Genomic DNA, 24157 nt, shown 5'->3' with positions numbered 1-24157 from the left:
TGAGATGATGCATTAGGATGAGTTATATGCACACCATGTCTCACTCCCCTCACTGTTACTACCCCACCTACACGAGATGCTTATGTAATTCTGTACCAAGCATTACCTAACACCACACCACTTGCCAGATGGGGCTGGCGAATTGTATCAAATGGGGGTCCATGCACACTCACACTCCCACACCCGCCTCACATCCGGGTCCTGGGCTTTAAAAAAACCTGGGAACCCCGGGGTCTTTATATTAAAAAAAAAAAAAAAAAAAAATCATAGGCGCGGGCACGGCGCGGGTTTTGCACGCTCCCGATGCTAGGGCAGGTTCCCAGTAGTGAGTCAGTCAGCAGCCTCGCTGCTGCGGTGCCGCACCAAACATCTACCTCAGTGTGTGTCCACCGTGAGCGGCTCTGCACTGCGATGTTCACAACATGTTTCCTCGCCGAGAAGCTCAGCGCCGTGCGGCATAGAGGAGGCAGCGGAGCGGAGGTAGGCTGTTCGACCGCCGCTGCACACCCACAGCCAGGTTAGTGGGAGCCACCACAGACATCACAGCACCTGCCGAGGGGGCTCGGCCATTGATCAGCCTGTCAGTGTGTGTTACTGACCGCTGATCCGTCAGGCCCACCAGGTCAGAGTACACCGGCGGTAAACTTTTCCTAGTGGACTCCAGTTCCGTGTGTGTGAAAACATCTGAGTTTATCCGTCAGGAGGATTTTGGGGCTGTTTTTACCAGGAATCACTGTAATTCAGTGGGTGGACACATAAACGATGAGGATGATCTAACGCAACAAGTATGAGACCTCATTTTAAAATTTCACATTTTCGACCCTTATTGTTATTTATATTGTCCTTTCGCCAGCAAATATATCAATTAGTTGACTAATTGTGGAGACAGGTCATTGTTGATGATACATTCATGTCAGGGTTTTGTTATTTTCTTCAAGTGAAAAATGTTTCACTACTTGTTGGAAGGTGTGTCATATGATAACATATTTACTTTTATTAGGTGAAAACGCCAAGTGTGAGGATTTGCTTGTTTTCTTTGCCTGACTTGATAACAAAGTCAATATCTTTAAGGTCTGGGTTACTTGTTGGACTAAATAAGACATTACATTTGGTTTATCTTCCCTTTCGTTGAAGACATTGTAATTAGTTTTACCCACAAAAGACAAAATAATAGCTGCGTAATGGGTAAAGGGACAAGAGAGAAGGGTAAGAATTAGGAACCCATTTTGACAGTTGACAAGTTGGTTCAGGGAGAGCAGAAATTCCCCAATTTACTGCTTTCAACTAACAAATGTGAATATCCGCTGATCCATTTTGTCTAATGTCATAGAAAAGTGGGTAACTTTTGTGGTTTGGATGGGCTTTAGGGAATAGGCAGCCACAAAAGAAATTATAAATAACGGAGGTCTTGCATTTTATTGTGACGACTGTAGCCACTAGTATGTTGTTACAAAACAATAGTTTCATGTCATATGTTTTACCTTATAGTGCCTACAACACAATCTCGGCCTCAGAATGATAGCCCCAGGACTGAGCCAGGTAGTAGGTATTTCAGAGAGGTTGTATCGGATCACATTAGGTGACCGTGTAACAGTATTGGAGCCTCAGTGGATCCATTTAGGGCAGATGTATGTATATCATCCACTATTACTTCCAAAATTTGTCCCACAGAATGAAAAATGCAAATTTTCTTTATTTGCTCTAAATCATCAGTTCTTTAAGGAAATAAATTTGTGTTTTGAACAAAAAGCTCCATACTCCCTGTAGGGCTGGGGTTATCTTCCCTGGTGACAGATCAGCTTTTTGATTAAATATTTGGGTCCATGCTGTGTACAACTTAATCGCCCTGCTGTCCACCGTGCTCTGCCCTTCATCTGGACCCTCTGTGGCTCTGAAGATTGAGCTCTGACACCCACAATGATGAAATAAAGTTAATCTCACACTGGTAGATGTCATAGGATAGATGTTATAGGATCTTTCCCTCACCGCCTCACACACAAACATAGACACCCCTCCTCCTTCCCCAATAAGGGACAATGCTCCGGTAAAAATGGATGATTTAAAGTGTTTCCTGCACCGTGACCTGCTCGGCCAGCAGGACACTGGGGATATGTAGTCCTTGGCCAGATAGAGTGATGATGTGTCAGAGCTTGTGGTCAAAGGTTCCTGTAGGATTTCATTTACCTCCTTGTGTTGCCTCATCCTCAGTCTCGAAGAGCAAGTCACGATGGACAGGATGCATGTTGCCATGGCAACCGTGGGCCTTTCTCCACTGCGTCTCTGGGTTGTATTGACTGCATTCCAGAGCTCAGAATGAGTGCATGAAACCAGTTTTCCCTGACGTTGTCAACCTGTCACTTTGGGGGAATACAGAAAAATAAAGGAATGTCAAAGGTGCAGTTTAAAATGCAATAATAAATATCCTTGACTTTAACAATGGATCCCAGGTGTGTGGCTTGTGAAGAACTCACTAACCCACTGACCTCCTCATCTTTGTCTGTCGTTAGATGGCCACTCCCATCTTATTACTATGAGACACAGCCAAGGACCTAAAAACACACTATACACCACCTGTTTAGCAACACACAAGAGATGGAAAAAGTTATCAACTAGCAAAGGCAGTGTTCCTGAAATCTCCCTCTGGACTTGGTGGAGAACAAAGATAGTGAATATTGTCTTTAAGGGGGACTGACTTTTTTTTAATTATTCTCAAAAAATGAAATGGCAGTTTTCATATTTCTCTTTTCCCTGAAGTGTACTTCCTCCCTCTTCTCAGATTTGCTAAAGTAGCCGTAACCCGTTGAGACCAATCTGCTGTGTGCTTGTAGCTGCAAATATGGAGTTAGCCATTTCTTCATGTCAAGCCATTTGTTCATGCTTGCTGATACCGGATTCACAAACAGTGTGTGCAGGATTGTGTAGGCTGCCCTATTTTTCATGAAAACTCCATGTAGGCCATCAGATAGCCGGGCGACATTCTTCTATGCTGTGAGAGTCTGCTGACATCAATACAATGTCTCTGCCTTTAAGTATGGCAGGCACACGTTGCTTTATATTTTAGATATGATTGGGAGAGAAGAGAGGCGATGATGCGCTCTGCTTGATACAGAACAGCTGCGTTCTGTACGGATCACTTTGAGGGGCTTGCTTCACTATTGTTTTACCTCCTAAAACACTTTTCAATCATGACACCTGTTTTATAACCCAAGCTATTTGGGGTATTTCCAGAATACTCTCCTTTTTATGTGTTATGTTGTTCATAACACTGAGGAGTACTCGCTGTAAGGCACTCACTTGTTCATATGTTTTTCTCTGTTTTCTTCACTTCATCTCCCACAAGGTCTTTCAGATAGAACCAAAAGCTCATGATACCCTCACCAGGCAGGCGGCTTTAAAGCCACCTCTGCATTGTGAAGTACAACATGTTCCTACACTTGTAAAGACTCGCTGTCTGATGTGGTACAATCAGCAAGGTCAGGCGTTATCGTGCATTGTGTATCATGCTACTTTTTTTTTTTTTTTAAGGATTGCACTTGGCCACAGCCATTATCTGTCCTCTTTTAGTTCACATAACTTTTATTTTATTCAAATCGTACATCGTTTTATGACTACTACTCTCTATGTTCCCAGTATCACATAATTTTGCGGCACACAGCTTATTCATATGACTTTCCACAGTTGATCTCCCCAAGTGACCACCATAATACTTTATAAACAGTGAATTAATTTCCTGTCCGTGTAATACACGGGCTCTTCTCTGGCAAGGTTACAGTGTCTGTTAGAGATGATATATAGTATGAGATGTGGATGGAGTAGAGTTCGACCTGGCCTGTATTCCCGTCCGCCTGTTCACATTCTGCTGAGTCAGGAGGCTTTGTGGAAGTCAGTCAACAGAAACTCAGTGGGGCTCCAGGCCAAAATGGCTGGTGGGAAAGTGCTACTCCAGCAGTGGTTGGGGCTGATGGGCCTTCTCGTTACTCCAGACATTTCTGTGTTGATTAGCAGGCCTGTTTAGAGTTGAAACTGCCTCAGTGTTAATTGAGGATATTTTTTCCCCTCAGTGCTTCTAGCAGTACACTTCTAAAGCGTGAGAAGGGCCCTTATTTGCACCTACATGCCCTGCGGTCATTGTTTAACTGTAGTCATCAACATACACCTGGAAGCTAGTTGTAGGGGGATTGTAGAGGAAAGTTTCACCTCATCAGGACATTCCTTCTGTTTGTTTTGGAGAAAGTAAGAGTGATAAGGGCTCTCTCAGTTTTCTCTTGAATTTGAATATAATCCAATGGGCAAGGTCAGCAGTATACTTTCAATCTTTTTATGTAGAATTTATGGACTGGTCCATTAGGTGGGACGACATGTGAGATGTCTAGTTAGTTGGAAACAGTTGTTCTCCCTGTGCGTGTGTGGATTTTTTCACATACTTCCGGTGGTGAATCTTAATCGCGTGTAGGTGTGAATTTGAGTGGGAATGGTTTGTCTCTATGCTAAGCTCCATGACAGAATGACAACCTTGAAAGGGTACCACCTAATGTGAGCTGGGTTCTGTTCCAGGCCCTTGGGTAAGGAGAAATAGATGAGTATGTACACTACAAAGCTGAACTAAAAGGTAATAAGGAATCAGTCCTAGCTGATAATGAAGTTGAGAGGTTAAAAATTAGCTATAAATCAAATAATCTAGGTCTCATCTATAACATAGCTGAAACGCAGGGAACCTGGGTTTTTGGGGTCTTGTTACCATATATTGATCCGGGGGCTGAGAGTGAAAACTCTTGATTGCAGCATTGCCTTAATGCATTTGTGGGAAAGCCAGGATGGAGCAGTGGGACAGGCTGTATTTGGTGAACAATATATTAATCTCAGTAGGTTTTTACATAATGGGGGTTGATTTTAACTATTAGACTAATACACTTTAGTCAAACAGGTACTGTGCAAATGGTAGAATACAAAAATCTGAAAATAGGGGAAAAAAATATTCACGACTGGTAAGAGTAAGAGTAACAGTCATAAATGTGCATATTTTATCCTGGGACACTGAAGCTGCTGTGGCAGTCTTAACATTTCTGTGAGAAAGATAAAAGTGTGTTTTGCAGCAAAAATCCTGACAGTGCTGATAAAGAGGATATGATACTCTAATGAACCCGTCCTATGAATTTGCAGTGTGACATGCACTATCTCAGAAGCGCCCGCCGGCGCTGTAGCATGATGTCATTGCACATTACAGTCTGGGCTCTGTGGAGTGTAGCCTTGAGAGTCACACACGCTGCAGCCTCAAGTGGGTTAACGTCTGGCGCCTACATTGCATCGGACTCTTCCTCCCATCTTGTGCTGTTTTACCCACCCACCTATCTTCCCTTCCTTGCTCTCGTTCCCTTTTCCCTCCTACTCACGTTTCTCCACAGTGGGCTGTTGCAGTAAGGCAGCATCATGGAGGCTGGATGTGTGGTTGCCGCGGTGATTGAAAATGCTTCAGGACTCAAGGGAGAACCAGGAAGTAGTGACGCCCTTGATGGGTGAGATCTCTTTTTTTCTTCTTGTTTTAATCCAGCTGATCTGAAAAAGTAAAACCACACAGACAACTGTCTGTAGGCATTGCGTTGTTGCATAGTTATTTACACGTGATTGCATTTCACTAAATAAAAGTTGGTACAGTTTAATATTAAGACTAAACATGCGCCCGCTCTCAATAAGACAAAAAAAAGACACAAAGAACAGAGACAGAGAAAAACTATTCAAAGCACTATCAGGCCCAAAGCACATTGTGTTTTCCATGAATTTGCATAATGTATATATAATTAGATGTGTCACAAATGACACTGTTGCTGTGTTTGTGGCTTCATGTCCTGATCTTATCAAGCTGAATCACTGTGACAAATTAAAGGCCCCTCTCTCTCTCTGCTCTTTGTTGCTCAAGGAAGTTCAGCTGAATGGGTCTCACCCTCCACTCCCAAGTACACTCACTCACATTTCAAGTGAAGGTTTTGTTAAGCGCTCCCTTGTGGGTGGATTGCTTTTATGACTCTCTGAATAGACAAGCTTTTGCTTTCCAGGGTGCATACAAAAGACACCTTGGGCTTCTGTTGACCCTGTGGAGGATGCAACCCTTTTTCAGACTAATCTGTATCAAGGATGAATGTACAGCATTTGTTCCTGTCTAGAGCTGATTGGGACAGATGATTCGATTCTCATGTTTTATTAATGATTTTACAGATTCAAATACCACAGTCCAAGTACAACATGTTTTCTGGGACATGCAGGTGCAGTGTCATGATTTGAGTCCAAGCCACATATTGTCAATCTATCCCCCTCAATTGCTCCATCTGGTGCATTACAAAAAAACTACAAGACCGCCTCTTTGAAAAAATAAAAAAAGAAAAGAATAAATCCGTCACAACACGGATATTGACATGTCATTGTTCATTTGTTTTGACTCCTGACGTGTCTGTCTGTAGAGATGTGTTACCATCTGCTCAGCTGGACAAAGACGATGCCTTACCTCAAGCCACCAAAAATAATCCTCCAGATGAGAAACAGCCACAGGAGACATCCACTGCCATGGTACTCGCCCACACACAGCTCTGACTCACCACTCACACACAGAAACATAGACAGACATAGAATAGGAATTTCATGAGAATACCTAATACAAACATGGATAAACAAACTGATATGTCATTTAAATTTTATGAGGCTACATTCCTGGAGATTCACCCAATGATATCGTATGGCAGTCACATGACAGCTCTTTGTCACAGTGTCAGGTGTATGTTGTAAAAATACCGGAGAGTGAGGTGGCATGTTTGATAACTGCTGAGGTAAAAATGTTTTGGCAGTGCTGTCATCAACAAGTGACATCTTCTTCTCTCCTCTGTTGTTTGCTTCTGGTTATGCCAGTTCCTAGTTTTCTGGTTCCTCATGTCATATATGCATTTTTATGTGTATCATTCATTTTCTACGGCTTATCCATTTCTGGGGGGTTGCTGGAGCCAATCCCAGCTCACATTGGGTGCACCCTGGACAGGTCACCAGTCAATCACAGGGCCAACACACAGAGACAACAGCACTAACCACTGTTTCACTGTTCTGCCCATTTTCATGTGTATATTTTACATTTTGGCATAGATATTTTTTCTTTGCAAAAATTTTCAAATATTAGGCCAACATAGGAAAAACATTATGCAACCACAGTTTTTTTTTTTTTTTTTTTTTTGGGGGGGGGGGGGTGCACATGTGATCTCAACTGTAATTGCATCTCCATCTGCTGTCCCACAGCTGGCAGATACTGATCTTTCCTGTCTCTGTTTGGCAGGTGAGGAGTGATGATATCACAGAGCTTCCCGCCGAGCCCCTCCTGCGCTCCTGCGTCAGCACGGCTAGTATGAAGGTCAAGAACATGAAAAAGTAGGTGCTCTTCGTGACAGCATTGCTTCTATTATAGGCTATAAACCAGGGCTCTTATCCAGGCCAGTGAAACAAGGACCTGTAAAATGATGGGCAAGGGACAGAGAGACAGACAGACAGACAAACAGACAAATCAGCTTGCCCAATCTGTCCCTTCCCCTTTCCCCTTTTTTTTTTTTTTTTGTTTTTCACTTTACGTTTTCTCTCCATCACAGTGAGACTGGGTTGAATACTGATGAGCTGATGTTGTACTGTTTCATATTTAGGCTGACGTTCCCCAGAGGTCATTTCCCCAGGTTGGCAGAATGTGCCCATTTCCACTATGAGACTGTTGACTTTGGCAACGTTCAGGTGAGCCCTAAATATACTTACCCTGTGTCTTCTGCAGCATGGAGTTACTATATTTAAAACATTTTATCTTTGGCTCATGTTCAGTGTCCATTTTGACAAATTGCCCCAAGGATATATTATTGTTGAAGTACAATATGACAAAGAACTCTGATATTCCAGCATTTCTTGTCTACATCCCCATGAGTGCACTTTCATTCTGTTTCTTTAAATGTCACATTAATTTTGTCAGTGTGTTGTTCTGTTAGGAGAGACATACAATCTAAATATGTTGAGAAGTATGCTTTCCCAACTACAGATGTTATGAATCTCATTCATTTTGACCCAAACCATGATCCAATTCCAGCTAAAACACAAATAAAGACCGCAGTTTGCTGCATAACTAGTACACACTCATTCTAATTTGAAAGGAAAAACCTTTTTTGAGAGAGAGAAAGAGAGAGAAAAAAGATGTGAGGTTTTATGGTTATATATTCCAATTCCATTACTTGCCCCACAACTTTGAAAATATTGTCGATAAACTGAAGTGTTTTTTAGCCGGCCTAGCAGCATTGCTCTATATATTATTTATTTCATGGCTTGTGACCCTGGACATATGGATTTTCTTTTAAATATAAACCAGTATATTTGCAGCAGTGATAATGAGTAGCAGTAAAGTACTACTGTTTCATCTGTTAAGTGTCAAAGTGGCTGTTCACTGCCCAGTTAACCATGGTGCAGTTTAAATAGCTGGCCAGCAGAGTGCAGCAGTTATCTCTACTAAAACAGAAGCTGCAAGTGCAGCTTTACATGAGAGAAGGCACGAGCAGCGCATGTGTGCTGAGGAGCTGAATCCCTACATGTAACATTGAGGGAATAAAGACTAGAGGCCAGGGAGGGACTTAAATCCCGGTCTGCTGGGTAAATGACCTGCTGTGTCGGTCATAGCCAGTGTGGCTTCATCATGAGGGTGGAAGGAGTTGAAGCTGCATAACAATTTCATTGACCTTGAAATGGTCCACAGAGAGAATAAAAAGCGATCTGAGCTGGACGAGAAAGATCAGTGAAGGAGAAACACAAGACACTGAAGGATGTACACACTGCCTGAACATACACAAACAAACGCAGAGCAGGCCCATAACCCCATTTTTTTTTTTTTTTTTAAGATTTTTTTGGGATGTTATGTTTGATTAACCTCTTCACATCATCCTGGGATATTAGTCTTATCCCATGGTATTTCCCATGATGCATTTGCCCGTGTGTGCATTGACAGATTGTGGCGGCGGGGAGGAAGGGAGGGAGTCGATCAGGTCTCATGTATCCCACTCACAGAATAGCACAAGGACAGCAGACGGTCTCTGTCTCCAGCCTCCCTGACTGATTCCTCTCCAGATTAGCTCCAGTCTTGCCTTGACAGTGGAATGAAGGAGACTTGTTTTGAAATGAAGATGGGCCGCCTATCTATCCACTGCAGCTTTGCCCCTGTGTGATGGATGAGCTTTTGCATCTATGAGTGCTGGTTGAGCCCATTTACTGCCAAACCCCCTTAGCTACCAGAGAAAGGAGTAGAGAGGGGGAGGGCGGGATGGGGGGGATGGGGGGAGGGAGGCAGCATACGAGAGGAGGGTGGAGGGGGATGAGCTCGAAACAGGGAGGGAGCAAAGAGGGGGGCAAGACACACTGAGGGAGGCATCCTCTTTTCATATTTTCTGCTTTCAATAGCACAGTAAGCATGTGGTGAGGCAAAGTCGCGCTAATGTGCATTTTGTATAAGGCGGCAGGGGATGGTAAACAGGCGAGTGAGGGGTAGCATTTAAACTCTGCTGCCGTCAGCCAAGACTTGGCTTGGTGTTGGAGAAGCTGTACTGAGGTCCAGGACTGCGGCTGCACACAAAGGGAGAGTCACTTCCTCCAGTTGGGGATGAATATCTGAGCTGCTGTAGTGGCAGGTAACACCAAAATGTCTTTGATTAGCTTTTGGCATCATGTCGTCCCTGCAGTATGTTTCCGTGAAAAGGGCAGAGTGTTTGTTGTTTGAGGTGTCATCATAATGGAGGAAGTGATGCTCAAAGATGCATTCATTGATGACTGTCAGATTTTTGCTGTTTCATTTCATAATGTTTTATCCAGCTAGCTTCTTGTTTAATTTAAAAAAAAAAAACAACACAGTGGTTTATTTTCACATCACCCTTTTGGCCCTTTGAGACTCTTTAATTTAGCTTTTTAAATCAGGACATTCCTCCCATCATATCCAAGCAGTGAATAAAAGCATTTCCATCATGACTCATTTAGCAACAGTTTCTCATTCTTGGTTCTTTGTCAGTCTGATTTGCTGTATGACTGTTGAGCATTAACTAGGTCGCTGTGTGTTGTGTAACAGTGTTTCTGGATGAGCTACAGTTATAAATAACTAGAACTTGCCTTCGCTTCCAGGTCTTTGAAGTGTCTCTTACAGAAATGTCCATCAACATGTCCCCAAACTCCTGCAAAGCTTTGATCTTCTCAGTTTTTGGGTCATATACAATATCAGTGAGGAGAAGAAGAAATCAGTGTTAAATCTACACCAGCTCCCTGCTCCGATATCTTAGCCTGTAATGTAGTATGCATTTCATACTGCAGGATTGGTGGTGAAGTGAGAATATGAATCACTTCTATGTTGGCAGCAGAGGGAATTAACTTACTTTCTCAGTAAACTTTATCATGAAGGCCAACATGTTTAATTAGTGTCAAATTTTGACAGAGCCAATTTCAGAACAAATAAAAATATCCCCTCACATCTTTCCTCTTCCTCTTCATTTCTGTGTTTTAAGGTGTCTTTACTCCATGTAAAAGGGGTTTTACTATTTCATGAGGAAATGGGGTTGGACATGATTCTTTTCTTGTACACCAGGTCACATACAGAGAGGTTTTTGTATCATACTCATCCATTATTTAGAATATGAGTCCCTCTTAATATTTACTGTTTTTGCTGGTTCTTTTCCCTCATAGTTGGCCTTTGCAGAGGGGCAATGTGAAGGACCGAAAGCTGGTTTAGACTCCAAAGAGCTGGTCTTTCTGGTTCAGGTCACTTGCCAGGTACAAATATCAGATTACTTTCTGACATTGTGAAATGGTAAGTGATGTTTTTCTTCTGTTTCACCGTACTATTCATCTTCTCCTCATCAGGGTCGGAACTGGCTGGTAAAGAGATCCTACGAAGACTTCCGGGTGCTGGACAAACACCTGCATTTGTGTATCTATGACCGGCGTTACTCCCATCTCACCGAACTGCCACGATACGACACGTTAAAAGACACTGCTGAGGTACTGCAGAGTTTTCTCTGCCATCCGTTATAAATACAGACAATTATTTTATGTCACAAATTATGGATTATTCAAATCAATAAGGTTATCTGGTATCTGGAATGTCTTTTTTCTATTAATTGTTGCATGGAAAATGCTGTAAATTTGTATGCACACCTTTGGGATGTAATGATTCTCTGCAGTCAGTAGCAAAGATGTTGGCGACCTACCTGTCTCGTTTCTCTGCCATCGCCGACAACAAAATCAACTGTGGTCCTGTATTAACATGGATGGAGGTATCAGTTCTCATTTTTAGCTGTTTGCTTATATTGCACTGAATTATCCCTTTTGCTTAGTATTCGCTTTTCCACATCAAAGTTCATTGAAATGTACTTTATCATAAATGTAGCTGAGCAAAATGATACATTTCAGCTTTCTCTTTCCAATATAAGCACAAGTGTTGGACTTTCTGGTACAGGTGTGTTATGGTTGCTTCTCCTAGTGCAGGGGTCGGCAACCTTCAGCATTTAAAGAGCCATTTGGGCCAAATAAAATCCACCTGCGGCCATAAAACCTACCTTAGCTCACTGGGCGTCGAGATCTTAAAATAAGTCACCAGCCTGTCGGCAACAGGTGATGCAAACAAGGTGGAATGCCTATTTCAATTGACAAAATATATATATATATTTCAGTGTTGTAAGATAACCTAAATCTCTAGAATCATAACTATTACACTGAAAAAAATTAACTAAGAATAAAATTTATTTAAATTAAATAGCTATTATTTCTTCACATTATTTTCTCAAAGCCACAGGGAGCTCCAGCAGCTCTGGAGCCAGCGGTTGCTGACCCCTTTCCTAGTGTGTCTTAAATGCCTTGCAGTAGTGTTGTAAAATTTGCAGTTTTGTCTAAAATGTGTCTGAAATAACAAGTGCTCTTGCGTAGTCAAGCTTAGAAAAAAGGTAAAAGAACTTTGAAAGGTCTGTGATTGAAAGGCATATTAGAGAAGGCCGAGCTAGAAAATACTAGTGCTGTTAGTGCAGCATCCAATTGTTAAAATCAGAGATACCTGAAATGACAAAGGAAACGTTATTACCAGACTTTATGGCTCATAATCCACCTGACAATAAAAATAAATATATGTTTTCACATGATAAATGAAACTAGAGTAGCAAAGCAAACATGACTAAATATGAAGAAGACATCTTCTCAAATGACAGTTTTTTGTTTTGTTTTTGTTGTTGTTGTTGTTGTTGTTGTTGTTGTTGTTGTTATTCCAGATCGACAACAAGGGAAATCATCTGCTGGTTTCTGAAGAAGCCTCAATCAATGTCCCTGCTATTGCTGCTGCCCACGTCACTAAACGCTACACAGCACAGGCCACAGATGAGCTGACCTTTGAGGTACCCTTTTGGATATTTTGTTTATCGTGAATAAGGCAGTTTGTCGTTAGTTTGACAACTCTCTTTTCTTTTATTATTTATCACTCACCGCATGTCTTTTTTGCAAATGCACACTTCTGGTCAAATCAATATACCATTTGAAAGTGCTCATCTGTGGTCAAAATATTCACATTTTCACATTGTGTGATCCAGGTGGGCGACATTGTGTCTGTGATAGACATGCCTCCTAAAGAAGACACAGGCTGGTGGAGAGGGAAACATGGCTTTCAGGTAAAATATCTGCTGTCTACACTTCGTTGCCACTGTGGTCTTATCAGGCAGACTGCAAGCATGATTTCTCTGAAATAATAGTCAACACCTTGTCCTTTCTTCCAGTCATGATAAAGTAGCAATAAACTAAGCGTGGCTTCCATTTTCTACTTGTTAAAATTAAGTTAAACCCCATAGCTTTGAAATCACACTAACAAATCAAAGCTTGTTTGTCCCTATAGTTTAGTGACAGCAAAGATTCTTGGCACAATGTTTGGCCTGAGGCAGCTTGTATCTTCATGCTTAGTGACCTGCTTTTGCATTCTCACACTGCGACAGTCTGTTACAGCACTAAACACCCCCAAAAGACACAGAAATTGCAAGTGTTACACCATCTCCAATTTACTTTTCTCTACCCGCAGGTTGGTTTTTTTCCCTGTGACTGTGTTGAGCTGATAAATGATAAGATTCCCCCCAGTGTTCAGAGCTCCATGCCAAAGCCAGGTACTCGTCTCTTTAGTGTGTCTGTCCTGCCATTGATGACTTATTTAGCACCCGCTCCTAGGATATTGGTTAGATTGATTTAAAGTGTGTGTGTGTGTGTGTGATGTCTTAATCAGTGTGTAAGAAGCATGGGAAGCTGGTAACATTCTTGAGGTCTTTCATGAAGTCTCGACCGCCGCCACAGAAGCTGCGGCAGCGTGGCATCCTCAGAGAGCGAGTGTTTGGCTGTGACCTGGGGGAACACCTCCATAACTCAGGACATGAGGGTAAATTATTCCTCTTATTCCTGCAGTGGTTTCGTTTTTCATTTTCCGTTGTGTAATTCCTACATTTTGGCAGTTCAAAGCAAAACGTTTCATGTTTTAAATACCCAGTCGATCTGCTGTCTATGTAGTGGATTTGGGATACACTGCTGTGATGTTTGATGTGAATTAAGCCAGTGGTGTGATTCTGCATCGACCCCTGAAGATTTGCCTAAAGCTTTTTCAGCTTTTTTCAGGCCTGTAGTCCAATAAGCAGGCGACAAATTTCCAAAGCTAGGGTCATGAACAGAAATGACAAAAGGCCGAAACATTTTAGAAAAACAGCTGAGAAGTGTGAGATTTTACTGAAATGGTAGAAATGGTGTATACAGTGCTGATTCATTTGGGGCCTGTTTCACATACATTTGAGTGCGTACTCCCTGCGTCAGTATTAGTATGTGCACAGAGTGCACATACTAATGAATGAATAGTAATGAATGGACATGGAACTCAGTGGATTTTGTGGCTCACTGATAAACATTAACAGTTTTTACACACCATGGAAGCTCGGGAAGAAAGAAGGATCTGTGATATTTTGGTTTAGTTCTCTTTATAGCATTATAGCAAAGTACAAGATATCACAGGAGTTCACATTTCAATGTGATTGACACATTTTGTCTTCAGACATCCTCCAGTGTTTGTGGTTAACAGAAACTTAACAGGCTCCTCTCGTGACTGTGATTGTGTCCTATAGTCCCACAGGTTGTTAAGAGCTGTGCTGAATTCATAGAAAAGCATGGAGTTGTGGATGGAATCTACAGACTGTCTGGGATCTCCTCCAACATCCAGAAACTGAGGTACATGTCTGTTTTTGTTCTATTTAAAATCTAAATAAAATCTGGCACCTCGTTACAGAATGTTGTTGTTTACGAAAGAATCTGGTAAGTTTAGGGCTGAAAATGTGTATATATGGATTTCTATTTAATTTAGCATATGATAGATTTATGTAGTATGATGCACTAACTGAAAGTTATTAGAAATAGACAGTCCACAGTAAGAATGCTGTTGCTAGTGGTGCTTTTTTTAGCCATTTCTTTTGAAGTCAAGCAAACGCAGTTTGAGGCTTTTTTCTCATTTTACTTCTGCCAGGCAGTGCTGATGAATCACAAATTCAAATTAATTGGAGACATATGATCTGATGGGGTGTTGACAGCCATTTCACACTGATTTTTCTCACACAAAATGTGTTCACTGTCACCACATCACATCTCATTCTTTTAGAAAATATAAAGACATGCTGGGACTTAGATGTTTGTCACAGTTCATACTCATTAACGGTGTTGAAGGACCTTCATCTTTACCTGCTGCAAAAAAGTTAGCTAATTTTTAATTTGGGAGGAATATTATTGGGGATTGCAAAGAGATGGAAAATGGTCATTATGATGCAGTTTCTCCATTATTATCAGTTTATGATGGAGAATTTCAGAAGATATAAATTAGCTGAGCAAACTATCAAGTCAAAAGTATCTTTACAGTGTAAAAAATGTCCTTGTTTTTGTGTTATCATCCTGACAGATGGGAGGTAGGATGACTCCCACACTGTTCTATGTTTTCTTCTTCTGTTTGGCTCTGTGTAGGCACGAGTTTGACTCTGAGCAGATCCCAGACCTGAGCAGAGACGTCTACAGACAGGATATCCACTCAGTGGGCTCTCTCTGCAAGCTGTACTTCAGAGAGCTGCCCAACCCGCTGCTCACCTACCAGCTCTACGACAGATTCTCAGTGAGCACCACAACCATGACATTTGGGCACAGTCTCCTTAATGGGGTTGAATGAAGGGAATGGGAACTGTGGCTAAGGGTTGCAAAAATTCAAGATGAACATAGTATAAAATACTAACACGATAACAAAATAACAAAAACCAAAGAAAAAAAAGACAGAAGAAATCACTTTAAAATTTCAGCTCATTTTGAAATGGGCTGAAAAATTGGGTCATTGCATCACTCTGAGCTTTCTAGGAACAGCAACGGATGTGCATGCTAATAGTAGATTAAGTGTGCCCAAACACTGGCTGCTGTGAATATAAAAGGATAAAAAGAGAGCAGGAATGTTAAAGCTACTCCCTCTGCTGTTTATCAGTCTCTCATGTGCGATGTGCTCTTTATCCTCCGTCTTCGCAGGAGGCCGTGTCTGCAGCCACGGATGAGGAGAGGCTGGTCAAAATCCATAATGTCATCCAGCAGCTGCCTCCTCCACATTACAGGTCAGATTTACAGCTCACTGCTGCTCCCTGGTGGCTTGAATTGAAAATGTCAGATTTTCTAGAAATGGAGTGCTGCATCAAAATTGTCTCTGCTGCAATGCTGATTTGTTTCTCAGAAAAGCCGGTTCTAAAATCTTTGGTTATGACTTGTTCTTTCCTATGACCTTGGAGTGAAGGTGTTTATGTTTTACAGGATTATTTATTTACTTATTTAAATTAATAAGGAATTTAAAGGTTGAAATTTATATTCAACATTTGAATTTGTCTGTTTACAGGACTCTGGAGTTCCTCATGAGACACCTCTCCCATTTGGCCACCTTCAGCTCCGTCACTAGCATGCACACTAAAAACCTGGCTATTGTCTGGGCGCCCAACCTCCTCAGGTGAGAGCTGGATGAAGATGGCGACACTGTTAGCGATGCTGTTTCACTCCAGCCTCTCTTTGACGGTGAACTGGGCCATGTCTCAGCGGTCCTGTGCTGTGAATTAGGTTGTGTCGTACTGTGACTGTGTTTCAGGTCCAGACAGATCGAGTCGGCCTGCTTTAGTGGCACAGCAGCCTTCATGGAGGTGCGTATTCAGTCGGTTGTGGTGGAGTTCATCCTCAACAACACTGAGGCTCTCTTCAGCCCGAAACTCAATACCATCATAAGGGAAAGCACTGGTGGGTCATCTTTATTTAGCTCAAAAATTTAAATGGAAGGAATTAGATGGGTTTCTAATGAATTTATCCAAACACCTACAGGTAACAACACTTTAGCCAGACCGAAGTCCCTGCTGGTCTGCTCCCCGTCCACAAAGTTACTGTCTCTGGAGGAGGCCCAGGCTCGCACTCAGGCCCAGCTGGGCTCCCCAGCCACCACCCCTTGCTTCACCCACAGTGACTACATCGAGGTCGGAGAGGGACCTGGAGCTCTGCTCGGCAAGTTCCACACAGTAATCGAGCTCCCGATGGAGAGGTACATTTGTTGACTGCCAGAGCTACGTTTGTTTATTTCTTTCTTGTGCATCAGTCCACATTCCAATCATAGTTTTTGTGTCAGACAGGGATTATTTGACACAAAAACTATGTCTTTCACTCCTCAGGGGAGGAATCCTCTTATTGTCATCTTTTTATAACCACCATCATCCCCTGCCATCCTCTTCAGCTCTCTCTGTCTCTTCCAAAGTTACCAAAGTTTACTTTCATGCAGTCTGAGGACCCTCCTCCACTGGGCCTTGATTTGAAACTAATTTAAAACAATATAGTGCTCATCTATCAAAAGATAGCTAATTAGCAGCACCACAGAGAAGGAGACCTGTGTAAATGGCAGTAAATCCACTCGTAGTCCTACCTGGAGCCTGCTTGGAGCAAGGCCAAAGAATAATTCAGACACATCTGATATGTGAAGACAGCTAACAGCCAGAACCAAGCATCAGGAGGTTAGAGATAAAACAGGTTGGCCTATACTACGTACCTTCACACAGGAGGGTCTCTTCGACCCCAGTCCCGAGGAGGAAACGGCCATGGACCACCATCAAACAGGAGTAAGAGCAAACCGGGATTTGCTGGGATAACAGATGTGCTCCTCTTGCTCAACCCCGTAACCACTCAAAAGATAGCTCCTCTCCAGAAACTGGAAAGAGGTATGAGACTAAATCATTCAGTAAATGGGTGCAGAGAGCTAACTACTGGGCCTCAGGCACTGATTGTGGGTGATGGAGCTGTGAAAGCAGCATGTACTGTACTGTGTACATGCTGTACTGTGTTTTCCCAGCGACATGGTTTCTGATGTTTCTGAGAAAACTTTGAACATTGCTGATGAGCATCCGATAGTGAAATCTCTCATCATACACACGGGAGCTTGTGATGTTGTGAAACAACAATCAGATGTACTGAAATAGGACTTAATCGATCTGCTGAATAAAGTTCAGAGTCTGAACGTGGATGTGTGTTTGAGAGGACCTCTATCAATGGTGCAACAAGGAAATGAGAGATTCAGCAGGCTGATGATGCTCAGCAGATGGCTCGAAGATAAGGCAGAATAAGTCTGATGGATTCTACCTGAACAAGTCAGGAGAACAGTTCCTGAGCACCAACATTTTGTGCGTCAGACACCAACAACCCCTGCCAAGGACAACTGACAAGACAACACAAAACAACAGACAAGTTGACACTCTGGGGAAGAACTGCTAGTGCCCAGGAAGAGGTGTCAGCCCCAAAATCAGCACCCTCACCCCAACAAGAAGAGTCTCCCCCAGCCCAAGAAGTCCAACAAGTGGAGTCTGCCAGTCTTCACCACCCAGCCGCCCCCTTTCCCCACTGCTGGATTTCACTGACAAAATGTAGAACCTTGTCAATACTGAAAACTCACACCACGTCCAAACTCCATGTCGTCCTGCTTCCCCCATTCCACCACACCTGAAACAACCATCAACCAAAGGCATCAACCCCCCCCCCCCCCCGAGTCGGACTGTGCCCAGTCCAGGCTCTGATATTGATATCAGCAATGTTCTCCATTGTTCAACTGGTAAGACTGATGAGGAATAAAAAAGGGTCAACCCTGAACACACACCCATGTCTCAACATTTAACTCATTAAATGTAGCTCTTTTAAAGTCAGGTATTTGGCAGGCAAGTCATTCTTAATCAATGATTTTATCAAAAAGCACATCTTGCATCTTATGTTCTTATCTTTTCCCAACCATGTTACAGTTAACAATGCAGCAGTTCTACTGTAGCTTAATTTAATTCTTCAAAATTCTTTTTTGTTCTCTTTTAAATATGTTTTGTCTTTTAATCACGTGTGATTCCTCTGCCTTCGTGTATGAATTGTGCTATACAAATAAACTTGCCTATGAAAAATAAAAGCTGTTAGTATCTACTGTAAATGTTTTCCTTTTAATGTGACTGCTTTTGATAAATGAAATTTCAGATGTTAAAAGTGATCGGTTTTTGTGTTGCAGTGGCAAACGGCCCCCTGCTAAGGCTAAGAAGTCTCCAGTCGGGAACTGGCTCTCCTTTTTCCACCTGGGCAAGTCCCATTCTGTGTCCAAACGTAAATTGAAGCGACACCCCAGTGAGCCTAACGAGATAAAGAGCATTGCACTGCCAGGTCAGATCACCACGGCTGTAGCACCGCCACAGAGCATAAAGCTTCACCTTCTGTACTTTTTGAATAATGTGAACGTGTCGAGTCAATATCTAATCTTGTAAGCTGTGTGTGCTAAAATTCTCTTTTCTACCTGATAACTCATTTCACCGAGAAATGTCATGTGCTGTGATATTTACAGGTGGTAGAGGAGATAGTGGGACATTGCGCTCTACCAAAAGTGAAGAATCTCTCACCTCGTTGCACAACGTGGACGGTATTTATTCAGTCATTTATTCAGTCGATGTATTTTTGGACGATTGAAGGCTCACTTTGAATGCTTATGTGGATTTTTCCGTCCCAGGTGAACCTCCAAGTTACCACCCCCTCAGACCTCGTTCAACTAGCGAGGCCATTTCTGCCGTCAGTAGAGATGACTTGCGCAACACCAGAAGTAAAGGCGACAACACAGCCCACCCACTGACCGAGAGGCATAATGGTGCTGACCGTGCTCACACCGCGCCGTGCATTTCACCTCCACACCAGGAGGACGATCTAGATCTTTGTCCGCCAGTTGCGGGCATCTCTACCTTGGACTTTGACCCGATGTCTTTTCAGTGCAGCCCACTGTCAGCAAACCCTGGACCACAGCATAACAGAGATGGAAGTAAATGGAGGAAGAGTGCAGGTTGTTCAAGTGAATCAGAACCAATTTCCTCACCGAACAACAACATTAGTTGCTCCCAATCTCCAGATATTAGTCCAGTCCTGGGTAAAGGTGGGAAGAAGGTCACGTCCAAGCAACTCTCTCCTAAACTCAGGAAGAAATCATTTAAGACACATACGGATGTTCAGACTGCATTTGCCCCCCAGCCAACTTTTCCCCCCTCCCTTCCTCAAGTGGGAAAATCTGAAGCTCCAGCAGCAGATGGAAAAGAGCCAAGAGCATCCTACCAACACTGCAGCCCGCTCAGCACAGCGAGCCAGGCGTCAGCCCTGACCGACCTCAGTCAATCTGCTCAGAACCTGCCTGATCCAGGTCAGTGCCTCTTTACCATCGTGCATTTATTTGGTGTATATAGTTAGTATATTTTTAAATAATAATGCATTCTGTAGTTTCTTATGAAAGCTTTTGTGTTTTGTCCCATCATGTCTTACCATAGCTTTGTTTGTCCTGTCATACTGTAGCGTTGTTTGTCTTATCCCTCCCCAGGAACAGATAGACTTATGAGTTCACTGTCTGTTCTCCCTCATCACCCTCCCTTGACGAGTGCTGCACGCAAGTTGGCTTTGGCTCTGGCTGAATCTGCTCAGAAGGCCAGCAGTGGCTCTCAAAGAAGAAACAACAACCAAACGCAGCCTTTCCAGAGACATGAATCTTCTCATACACAAGATAAACCCCCAAGACCCTCTGTTCTCGATCTGAAGGTTTACCCCCAGGAATACTGCAGCTCTCATGTCTCCACTTCTGTCTCCCAGTGGCAAACATCAGTACACAGCCCCTTAGAGAGCCTCTGCTACACTCACCCTGCTCATTTCCCACCTGGACATGTCTGTCCCGAGCCGCTGCAGGTCACCGATGGACAGGAGAGCATCTGCAATTTCACACCTAATGTCAGCCCGCTCGGTTCAGGGAGCCTGGATGGAGATAGCACAGAGAGGAGGGACCGTAAAGAGGAAAAAGAGCTCAGAGCTGTCACACAAGCAGAGCCCACCTATCAGAGCATTGGTGTTTCAACACCACCTCAGCCTGTCTGCTCAGCTCAGAGTCCATCAACCTCGCCTATATATGTGAACACTGACTCTATCAATGTCTTTAATTTCCGTGCCGTTCTGGCTGAGACCTCCATGCCTGCCTCCATTGAGGAGGTTCTTCCGCGGCCATCCTCAATCCAAAACTACAGCCCGGTGGAGGACAAACCTCTTGGAATTGTTGAGGACATCTACATTAATCATCATCATCACCAGCTTCACCGGCCAATTCAAGCAGGACAAATGCCAGCACCTCACTGCCCTTGGCCTGATGCTCTGCCTCATCACCTTTCAGGGCCAAAAAGCCTGTACAGGCAGTCCTCTGAAAGCCGCTACAGCACTTTAGGTTTAAGACACCCTTTGTCACCTCAATACAGACGTTACCATAGAGATGAGCACCTTATCAGTGGACGCCACAGACAGCAAAGTCAATGGCCGCGGTCAGACGACAGAATAGTTGGGCATCCAGCCATCCGTAGGGCTCGCTCCTTTCATGCCCCTCAGATTAGTCACTATGAGCTGGCAGAGGCAGAAGTCCTGCCCCCTGATACCATGTTTTACATGGAGCAGACACCGAACCATGAGACGCCCTATCAGAGGCTGATTCAGACCGGCATCCACCCCATTCGGCCGCAGTTTGAGAACATGAGTAATGATTACCGTTGCACCACCTATGCAGAGAACCCCATAGATGGTTCCTGCTATTATGTAGAGCCTTGCCGACAAAGCAGCATCCGACACAGTCAGTCTTATAGCATGCGTAACATGAGAGAAAGCAGACAGTCAGATTACTACAACTACTCTCCACGTCGTACCCCTCCCGTCAACAAGGAGCTTTACGTAGAAAGCAGGGACACTGTGGTTTACCAGGCCAGGGACGCGGATGTTTTCGAAAGAGTTGTATACCAACCAATCAAGCAGGAGAGTAAATCCAGACGTAAAAATACGTGTCCAGCTGTGTCTCCCGCTGAGAGTCCTGTCTCACCCACTGACGCAAGAAACAGAGACATAATACACACGAGGAGCAAGTCAGACCCTGGAAATGCGTGTCTCCTCTCCACCGACAGGACAGAAAGTCAAAATATTGTTGGTGCTACATCCCCAACGTCAATGAGTTCTCAACATGCAGACCCTGAAGGCCCCAGGCAGCTGCGGGGCCACAGGTCAAGCACAGAGCTTGGACCCTCCAGGCATATTCACATCAAAGACAGCTCTTCACAGCAGCCACCGCTCCGCAAAGTCCCGTCACTCCCAGAAAGGGACTGTCCTAACTTAAAGAACAATGAGCACAAAGACAGAAGCCATGCACGAGGCCATGACCAGGATCGACTAATGATGACCAATTCTGTCAACAGCTACTCTGGCAATGTTAAGCCCGGCATCCTCAGGAGACCTGGGCGATCGCAGAGCACCAGAGAAAGCCGTCACTATTATCATTATCACGGTAAATCTCCTGAACATCTGGGTTCCTTTTCCACTCAGCTCAACAGAAGGACTCAGAGCACCAAAGTCAGGCCCACACAATACGACCACATGGAGGGGTATTACGCAGCTCCCAAACTCAAACCCACAAGATCCAGTAAAGCCATGGCCGGATATTTGCCTGGCCAAGGATGCATGTCTCCCCGAGGACACAGACTGCTGTCCAAGGCTCTGGGTCAGGAGGCTTTTTGTCATGCTGCACTGAGATCAGAGGCCGGAGTCTACGAGGGATTCTGAACTCTGGTTTTTATCTGATTTTACGCCGGGGCCAAAGGAAAACAGCACTTTATCTTCTGCCAGACCAACAGACTGTTGCGTTGAAAATGTGTTTGTTTTAACCTTCAAGAGCTGCTTAAAAAAAAAAAAAAAAATCTGTGAAGGGAGGCTGCTGATGAGGATTCATACCGTCACCATCACTGGTAGTTTTAAAGGGGGGAAAAAAACGAATCGTATGCATATATTGTCATAACTTTAGTGATTTGAAAATAAGAGTGGGCATGTTTTGAGTTTGAGAAAATGATGGCTTATATATTTTATCTTCGATGGAAACAACATGAGATGACAAGTTGAAGTAATTGGTTTTATCAATATGATTTTAAACTATTTATACAGTAGGAATGTATATAAATAACCTCCATTTCATAAATGTATTATATTTCTATGAATAACACACAGCTAACATGTGGCCAATGTGCTGTACATTTTGTTTTCTATTCTAGTCTGCTCAGACTTCAACAAGCACTTTTGGGGATAACTGTGTATGAAGCACATTGTCTTAATGTGGTGTATATGAAGCCTCTTGATATACACTATATATTTTTTTCGTAAGAAATGGCTTGCTCTGAATCATTGTGAAAATACTAATTTAGCACTTTCAGGTGGTGGTGGTTGCGGAGGGGGGGGGGTAAAAATGGATTATAACCTCATGGTTTGTAACTTTTCACATTTCTCTTTCACACATTGTATAATGCAATCTTAACATAACAACGAATGCTATGAGTTCAACATCAAAGCTACCATTGCAGAATATGCTCATAAATGCAAATTAGCTCATTCAGTTCGGTGAAAAAGTGTATTTTGTATGGCAATGTGGTTTTGTCACAAAAATGACCATTTCTCTTCCTCTTTTAGGGAAACTTTTAACAACGTGGTGTTTTACATGAACTATAATGTTGTTTTATTCATTAAAGTTGATATTTCAAATCCAAACACTAGATGAGGATATTCTGTTAAGACGTGTTAATTGCATTATTATAGTGAGTCTTAAAAAATAAATATATTATCAATGATTATAGTTTGTGTCGTTATCTCATAAGTTGTGTGTTGGGCATTTAAGAAAATTTGGGGTGTGTGTGTGCGCGCGTTAGGGTATGAGTTAAAATACCGCAAAGAAAATAAATCAATAAAAATAAAAATAAAAAAACTTCTAATCTCTCAATTAATTTAAAAAACATGTACAATTTATCAGTAGCCTAATAAAAAATGTCCATAATGTTACAGTTACTAGTTCACGCATTTATGGGCATGAATAAGTAATTGAAACATTGAAAGTTACAGTTCAAAAAGACTTATCTCAATATTTAACTTGATTTAATCCCCATCCTAAAGGTACAGCAAGCATTCAGCTAGCATTACAGAGGAGAACTGTAAACATGTCTACATGCTCAGTTCACTCTTGTTCAAAATGTTCCTTTCAGCTGAGTGTGATTCAGATTGAGTTAATGTTGCAGAAATAACAAGTGTGGTTTTATTAAGATGACCGTTTTTCATTTCCCTTCCACCATTTGAATCACTTGTTATCTTTTGGTATACGGTTCTCCAGAGTGCCGTATCTTGTAAAGTCAAGGGCAGTAATGGGTTATAGACTGAAATGATGTGGTCTGTGTGGACGGCAGTGATGGTGACGTCAGCCTCCTCATGCAGGAAGATGTTTGGCACACTCAAAAGGGCTGCAGGACGCCTTCCAGTACTCTTCCTCGCTGTGTGACTTCGGGGTTTGAAAGAGGTTGCCGTCACAGCAGGGGGTTGATCCGTAGAATGAACTGCTCCTTCTTACCGGTACACCTTTTATTAGTTTGAGCTCAGGAGTACCTTAAGTTGCTGTTTTCCTTTCACTTCGTGTTCACTATCCTTGAAATGTTTGTACAAGGCATCTGGGCCTCCTTCAGAATTTGCTCTTTGC

The 24157-nt window shown here is 42.9% G+C and overlaps 1 protein-coding gene across 1 annotated transcript; it reads left to right on the top strand.

Moving 5' to 3' along the window:
- The first annotated feature begins 366 nt into the window (after positions 1-366).
- Positions 367-23200, top strand: LOC115052849 (rho GTPase-activating protein 32-like). The gene is made up of 22 exons (XM_029517250.1): positions 367-517; positions 5403-5513; positions 6453-6558; positions 7310-7401; positions 7668-7752; positions 10717-10803; positions 10894-11031; positions 11214-11306; positions 12291-12413; positions 12606-12683; positions 13085-13166; positions 13283-13432; positions 14163-14265; positions 15046-15190; positions 15589-15671; positions 15947-16054; positions 16190-16335; positions 16417-16630; positions 18617-18765; positions 18944-19018; positions 19106-19780; positions 19955-23200. The coding sequence occupies exons 2-22, from the start codon at positions 5428-5430 to the stop codon at positions 22210-22212; spliced, it is 5076 nt and encodes a 1691-aa protein (XP_029373110.1). The 5' UTR covers positions 367-517; positions 5403-5427; the 3' UTR covers positions 22213-23200.
- The last annotated feature ends 957 nt before the right edge of the window (positions 23201-24157 follow it).

This window comes from Echeneis naucrates, chromosome 13 (genome assembly GCF_900963305.1).
Source record: "Echeneis naucrates chromosome 13, fEcheNa1.1, whole genome shotgun sequence".
Lineage (NCBI taxonomy): Eukaryota > Metazoa > Chordata > Actinopteri > Carangiformes > Echeneidae > Echeneis > Echeneis naucrates.
Note: the sequence above shows the minus strand (reverse complement) of the source record. Positions and strands in the feature narration are given on the sequence as shown.

Bases quoted from the DNA above. Each gene is read 5' to 3' on its own strand.
- LOC115052849 (XM_029517250.1), top strand. From the start codon at position 5,428: ATGGAGGCTGGATGTGTGGTTGCCGCGGTGATTGAAAATGCTTCAGGA. The intron at 13,167-13,282 runs GTACTCGTCTCT...TGTCTTAATCAG, and splicing joins GAGCTCCATGCCAAAGCCAG to TGTGTAAGAAGCATGGGAAG. The intron at 19,781-19,954 runs GTCAGTGCCTCT...ATCCCTCCCCAG, and splicing joins TCAGAACCTGCCTGATCCAG to GAACAGATAGACTTATGAGT.